The sequence below is a fragment of the Bremia lactucae genome, linkage group LG3 (assembly GCF_004359215.1).
Source record: "Bremia lactucae strain SF5 linkage group LG3, whole genome shotgun sequence".
In the NCBI taxonomy this organism is placed as follows: domain Eukaryota; phylum Oomycota; class Peronosporomycetes; order Peronosporales; family Peronosporaceae; genus Bremia; species Bremia lactucae.
In genome coordinates, this window is record NC_090612.1 from 131,304 (window position 1) to 138,506 (window position 7,203).

The 7,203-nt window shown below is 44.6% G+C and overlaps 3 protein-coding genes across 3 annotated transcripts; 1 reads left to right on the forward strand and 2 right to left on the reverse strand.

Annotated features, from left to right (window-relative positions):
• Positions 1-531: 531 nt before the first annotated feature.
• Positions 532-1,949, reverse strand: CCR75_009364 (uncharacterized protein). The gene is made up of 2 exons (XM_067967405.1): positions 968-1,949; positions 532-907 (listed from the first exon to the last, which is right to left on the reverse strand). Exons 1-2 carry the CDS (start codon positions 1,864-1,866, stop codon positions 832-834), a joined length of 975 nt encoding a protein of 324 aa, XP_067816663.1. The 5' UTR covers positions 1,867-1,949; the 3' UTR covers positions 532-831.
• Positions 1,950-2,174: 225 nt separating this feature from the next.
• Positions 2,175-6,105, reverse strand: CCR75_009363 (uncharacterized protein; the record flags this gene model as incomplete). The annotated part of the gene is made up of 3 exons (XM_067967404.1): positions 2,175-2,618; positions 2,678-3,896; positions 3,941-6,105. 2 exons carry the CDS (start codon positions 6,103-6,105, stop codon positions 3,809-3,811), a joined length of 2,253 nt encoding a protein of 750 aa, XP_067816660.1. The 3' UTR covers positions 2,175-2,618; positions 2,678-3,808.
• Positions 6,106-6,404: 299 nt separating this feature from the next.
• On the forward strand, positions 6,405-6,995 carry CCR75_009362 (uncharacterized protein; the record flags this gene model as incomplete). Its single annotated transcript, XM_067967403.1, has 1 exon — positions 6,405-6,995. The coding sequence occupies one exon, from the start codon at positions 6,405-6,407 to the stop codon at positions 6,993-6,995; it is 591 nt and encodes a 196-aa protein (XP_067816661.1).
• Between the last annotated feature and the right edge of the window lie 208 nt (positions 6,996-7,203).

The following is a 7,203-nucleotide window of genomic DNA, read 5'->3' on the forward strand; positions in this document are numbered from 1 at the left end:
GCTTCAGTACAAGTCCACGTCTCACTGCCTCAGTGCGAGTGGTGCCTCACGTCACTTCACGTACACTAGTACGGGCAGAGGAAGACTCTCTTTAAAACACTTGCTTTTAAAGAGGGTTAATTAGAAACTGTATTTAATATAATTAAGCTCTTCTGTTTCGATCCATTTAATACTAACTTAATCAAAGACTAATACAAAACATGTTATAAAGTCCTATATGTCTCTCTTTTTGCGCGCGTCCAGCGCTGACTGGACCGCGGAGAAAGTAGATATAATGGTCCATATCTACCAATGGATAAGCTTTTAGAGTATTGCCTATGTAAAGTAAAATTCTCCAAATAATATCTACCTTTTAGATAAAATATTAATTAACAACCTTATAGTGTTAATTTCATGTAACGATACACCCCGTTACAACATACACAAGGGTTTGTCGCAATGTGAACCGGTGGGTCTAATTACTTTATTTAAGTAACTGACCATCCACTTAATGGGGACTGTGTTACATTGGGGCAACTTTAATCCGTTACATGGTGTGAATATAACATTTTCATTTAGTTATTAATTTGTCTTTCCACCATCGTCTTACTTCACCTTAATCGTTTATGAATAATTTTTGTTTATATGTTTTTTTTGTGAGCCACTTAAGCGTTAGAGCGACTTCAAAAATATTGCCACATCCATTTGAATTAAACGCAAAAATAGTATTTTGGAAGGAGCGACAGCCACATCGCCAATTGTTGCGAAAGATGTAGTGACGGTGCCACTGTCCATCGGGAGGTTAGATTGGAACGGAACAATGGCTCGCACAAATGCACAATCGACAAGGTTTCACACAGTTCCATACTCGGACGTAGTCTCATACATGAATGACTTAAACTCGTTGCTTCCTCTTAAAATCCTGGATCTGCATAGATTCACACATTTAGAAGCTTTAAGCTTACCGGAGCTAATATATGCGACTTACGCTTGCCAGTGGGCGGTGTAGACGTATCGCACGCTGTCGATGAACACCAGGACCGGAAATACAGGCGCAACCACAACAGCGACAGCGCGAAGTTCATTAAACACTTCTTGGGTGTCTCCAGGGTATGAAGACTGCTTAAATATAAGACCAAACAATACCCAAGTGACAACAAGACCCACTACCGGATCATGACCATGGACGTATGTGCTAAACATTAACACGAGCAGCGCCCCTAATAATGACGCATAGACACCAAATCCAAAAAAGGCACCGTGTAGTTCTTGCAGAACACCTGCAATGCTAAATATTACATCAGCACTGAGCCAGCCAAAATAAAGTCGTATGGAGAACTCGCTGCAAAAGTAGTAGACCCAGGCTTGAGAGTGCCTCAGTGTGGGGTGACGCACTACGAACAAATAGAGTGGCAGCATCGTGGACCAGAGCACAATAAGCGCAAACGTCGCCATGTGCAACCACTTCAACCACAATTCGAGCACTACCCAGAATGTGCTAGCCAGGCATGCGAGCTGGAACCATTGCCGCAGAAACTTCGGGTCGTCTGACGTATAGTAGAAGCTGAAGGTCGGGTAAAAGCGATCCGTGATCACAGTCATGGCCGTAAAGGTATATATAAGCATCCATATAGTAAACACATAGGGTGGAGGTGCAAGAGGGTTCTTGGGTTCGAGTGTTGAGGCCGTAAATTTTGCAGACGGTGGCGATCCGCTACCGTCCGTAGCCCCGGAGGATGGAACGATATTTGAGTCGTGGCCTGTAACAGAAGGCCAAGATTTTTCAGGGGCAAAGTAGTAGACACCAATAACTATCGCAGTCTGTAGTACGAAGAGCAAAAGGTTAGCAGTAGGCAAATGCCAGTCTGATGACGCCGACACCACCATGAGTGCTGAATTTTGGTCGATGTTATGTCATTCAATAATTGTAATTGGCGCGAAATAGACGCACTTGTTGGAGTAAATTAAAACTGAAGCGTTTCAACGGATTGATATTTCATATTTACTTTTAATGGTGATTGCGGGCAGCAATTTAAATAATAGTGGTAGCACCAGTGGCAGCAAGTAGTGGCAGCAGGAGCAGACAAAGTTGCTTGCACTGTTGAAGATGTTCTGAGCGTCACTTTCGATACAAACATGCCTCGAATTGTAGCGTCACGAAGCGAATAGGCAGCACAGCAAAATAACGGTGAATGATGTTAAATATTCGACAAATGGTCTGTCACAATGTAGTAAGCTTGGTAAAAAGCTCGCTTCCATCGGAAATCGTGATTCAGCACTTTAGCCATTAATTATATAAATTGCTGCTTCACTTTCTAATAAAATTTCGTCAAGCCACCCTTAAGGTTGCTGATCTTTAACGGATATTTTGCGGCCGAGCCCAGAATGATATGCAATCGTGCGATACGCAGTAATTAATAGAATAGGCTTTGCTTCAATAATATCAACTTTAAAAAGCCCCAAGTGACTAGCATTTGCCGATTGACAGGATGATGCTCGAGGAACGCAATATTTACGTTTGGTATTCCTGGCATTTCCCAAAATTCGCGAAATTTTCCGAATACTACGCGTTAGTAGTGCCGTAGTCGATGGGATTGTTACCAAAAAGAGGAAACCCCGAATGTAGCACACGAAATTGCCTATAATTCATATCAAACTTAGTTATAACTTAATGCATCAACGCTCGTGTTATACTTACGCCTTGATGTCCAGCAATTTCCGCAAGACCGAAATCACAATAAAAGTTGCAACGACGGCCGCACTTTGAGAAGCGCAGGCGCGGATGCTCAATGCAATAACGTTCACATGCGCTTTGAAAGTGGCATTCTTCAACGCAAGGCCTACCAGCGCCCAGATCACAACGAGACCAAATGCAAGATCACCCTCGTAAATGACTGCAAAGAGTGCACCCACCGCCAGCAACGATAGCAGCGCCACATAGAATGTGAGTGACAGATATCCACCAGCAACATACTGGGCCGTAACGGCGAGGCTGATGAGCATGGCGGCACATGTCCAAGCAAAGTAAATGGTGAGTCCCAGCTCACTAAGTACGAACTTTTTGAGATCAAAACCAATGCATCGGCGGTCCGCGATGATTTGTGAGTAAAGTACGAACAGCGAGAGCCACAAGATCATAAGCGTAACGGTGGCCACGTTCACATATTCGTTGGTGAACAAAACAATCCACGCCATGTTCATTAAGCACGCGACAGCAAATAGCGCGCGGAGCATTTTGGCGTTGGAAGCGCTCTCGTAGAAAGAGATGGAGGGCCAAAAGCAGTCGACAGCAACAGAAGCGGCTAAGAACGCATATATCAAACCCCATATTCTAAATGCGAACGGAGCAGGGGTTATTAGTGTCTCATAATGGCGTGACATAGGGCCGATATTGCGCGAAAACAAGCCATTGACAAAGAGTTGGATCACGAAGAGCACTAAGTTCACAGACGAAAGTAGTGCCACCATGAAGAAAAGTATTGATCGTTGTCAGATTGAAAATGGTTGATGGGAACGTTTCCCAAAATTTATAGTTCGTTAATATTTTCTCTTTTAGAAATAATAATTAATATTCCTCTTAAAGAAAATAAAATTTATGTAACCGAGCCGGTATTTTGAGCCTCAACCTATTATGAAAAAAGCAACGCCTCTGTTGAATCAGGCTTTGGTGATCGTGCGCTGCAGTGACCACGCGCCTCGTAGTGTTCAATCAATCGCGATTGGTAATTGAATTCAAGGCTGCTTTATATAATTAGTACACCATGATCCGGCATTTATTAACAAGTTAACTTGTTTAATCACGTTAAAAATTCGCGTAGCTCTATCTCAATCATCTCGTGATTCGGAACGAGCGCACCTTAGTTAAGAGTTCTTTAGCGTCGCCAGTTGAAAAATGCTTGCGAACAGGCTCCAGAATTCTATCAAAGTACAAAAGTTAAGGTAAGCGCAGTCACAAACGAACAGCAAAATAATAGTTTGAAAATACTCGTTCAAATACTTGGCCAAAGCAGCTTTCACTTCTACACCGCTTAACTCGCGAGCAACAAATGCATCCTCAAGCTCTTTGTAAGTGACAAATGACTTCTTTGAGCCGTCCATAAGCTTCACAGTAACCCCTTGAGAAGCAAAGCATGGAAAAATGATGTGCATCATGTAATCAAGGATCGGATTTGCATCCACGAAGCCCTCAGGACAAAATGCTTTCTCAATCTTTCGGCTCACATCGTCGGCACTGTCCTCCATAAAAATAGCCGATTCCGGATCACTTTTTGACATCTTCTCCTGGCCTTCCTTTAAGCCCATCAGCATGTGGTGGCTCAAAATAACAGGCTTAAACCGAATTTTTGCTTGATCACAGTAGTCGCGTGCAAGCATGTTAATTTTGCGCTGATCAATGCCCAGCTGGCAGATGTCTGCATTCAAGTTAAAAATGTCAGCACATTGCATCAGCGGGTAGAGGATTTGCGCAGCCTGCATGCCCTCCTTTTCCTTGCGCCCCATAATTGTGCAGCACTTAAGCGTGCGAGCAATTGTCGTACGGCGGGCAATATCCATCACACGGAGCCAGTACGAAGAGCTGTGTGAAATAATTTCTTTTGATGCCCACAAAAATTCTACATTAGTCATATCCATGCCCACGGATTTCCAGATCTCGACCATATATTGGCCAACGATACAGATTTTGTCCAAATCTCCGCCCATCTTGTTGTTAAGCATAGCAAACCAATCAGCCACCCAGAAACGAAACACACTGCCGGTTGACGTAAGCTTGTTGACATTTACAGTGCGCAGAACACCCTGAGCTATATGCATGCGTCCCGAAGGTTCAAAACCATCGTAGCATATGGGGTGGGCTTTCTTCTCCAACAAAGCCTGCAATTCGTTTTCCTGAATGCACTCTTCACCAACAGAGCGAGCCACAGTATAGCGCTCTATTAGCGAAAGCGACGAAGGCTTCCACTCTTTCGTAGCCTCAGGAAATCCTGGTAATGAAAGGTTTACTAATTTGTCACTATCCAATACCGGGGACAGATTGAGCTTTTTGATACTCGAAAGCATCGTTTTTAGCGGACCGCTAGCAAAATGTTGGCGCACGGGCTCGAGTAATGCGTTTATATACTTCGTAAGACACGGCTTCAGATCTGCCGGATGCACCTTCTCCTCGCTAAAAGCTACTTCAAGATCATTATAAGAGGCAAAGATTAGGTTGCCACCATTCTTTTCGCTCCGCTCTAGCGTAATACCATTCGCTTGAAAAGGAAAGATTAAGTGCTTCATGTAATCTAGAACAGGGTTACCATTTACCTCACCGGGTACACAATATGCCTTCTTAATCTTCGTCTTGACCTCCGCTGCCGTATCATCCACGTATATGGCCGACTCAGCGTCTGTGCAACTCATCTTAAATTGTTCTTGTTTTAAGCCAAGCAAAAGTGGGTGCGTAAGAAACACCGGCTTGTTAGGCAGACCTTTACAAGATATATAGTCTCGCACGAGATTATTGCCAGCCTCCTGGTCAGCGCCGAGTTGGTAAATGTCAGCCTGTAGCATAAAACCGTCCGCTAGTTGCATGAGAGGGTACAAAATGCGATTCGTGTTGTGCACAGCATCATCTGTCTTTCGACCCATAATGGTCGCGCATTGCTGTACGCGCTCGACAGTGAAACTGCCAGCTGCGTCAAGAACTTGCGACCAATAAGCACCAGCGTGGTCTGCAGTTATAGTAGAGGCTAGCACAATCTCAAGATTTGGCAGCTTGTCAGCGTCCAGACCCAGAGATTTCCAGACCTCCACCATGTAAGTGCTTACATTCTGTAGCTTCTTCAAATCACCACCAATCTTGTTATTAAGAAGTGCGTGTATATCAGCCACTAGAAGACGCACGTGGCAGCCAGCGTCAATTAGACGCATAGCATTAAGCGTGCGAAGCAGACCGGATGCAAGTGTCATACGACCTGAGGGCTCAAGGCCGTCATAGGCTATTGGATGCGCCTTGTCGGCAAAAAGTGCACGCAGCTGGGCCTCAATCTCGGTAGACAGCGTTCCACCTGTTATGGCAGCAAGCTTGCACAGCTTTTCATCGATGCTAAGAGCGGCAGGGGCAGCGATAGCAGGCGCGACTTCCATCAAGGATGGTACGAGTTTCTCTTCAATCGGGGGATAGAAAAAATATGTTTTTTTTGTTATGGATCGATTGCCTTGATGAAACATTTGCTGCCACTTATTTATAAAAGAGCTCAGATCGCTCGTACCTGTTTTGCTGTTTCTTCATTGCTTGAAAAATAGTCAATAGTTCTTCAAGACCTTGTAAATTCAGGTGCTAAGACCTCGAGCGTCTACTGCCACCGAACGTAATTTATTATGCCCGATGTATTTCCTACGAACTCCAAGCAATCAGGAACTGACTATCTACAATTCAAATTGCCATGCGCTTGTCCTCGTTCAAGCTCCAGCTACTGCTGCCACTTTGGGTAGGATTGGGCGGTTACGTTTGGCCCCAAAAGCAAGCACCCGGCAAATCACTGCGATCGCGGCGCAAGGCGCGTCCTTGGTGCGTCAAGCGAGCGTGGTGCGACAGTCTAATCTACTCCAACGTAGTGTATGCGCTTGCAGCTATATTTTCATTCAGCTGCGGCCAAAAGTGTTGTGGTGGGCTGCAAATGGGTGCAGCTATCGCCTCTGTTATGTTTCACCGATCGAAGGAGACAAAGTTTCTGCTGCTGGACGCGCTTATTAGCGGCCTTTTGGGTATTATCTTTATCTTTACTGGCCAGCACACGCTCATTAACGAGTGGTATGGCATCTTGTCGATTAAGACTCTGCTGGGTATGCTCTGCGCGTTTACGTGGATTTACTGCGGTCTTCCCGGTGGCAAGCGTTACGAAAGGTGGCACAAGCGCTGGCACTACGTCTCAGGTGCGACCACTATTTCGACAACTCTGTTCTTGACAGTGTATGTGCCTGAATTTGATTTGCTCATGCACGGGCTTATCCAGGGATATAATTGCTTCAAATAATTAATATCTGAGGAACTGATGGCGCATAATGAAAACTATAATTTTGTCAGCGAGGATAATAATAAGTGAACAATGTGATCAAAGCTGGAAGGTTCCCATGACAAGCTTTGCTGAGTCTGGGCAATTAGGTATAACCTGCAATGTACTTATTTGATAGATGTCATGTAAGATTGTGCCGTGATGGCAAATAATACAATAATGTGCACTT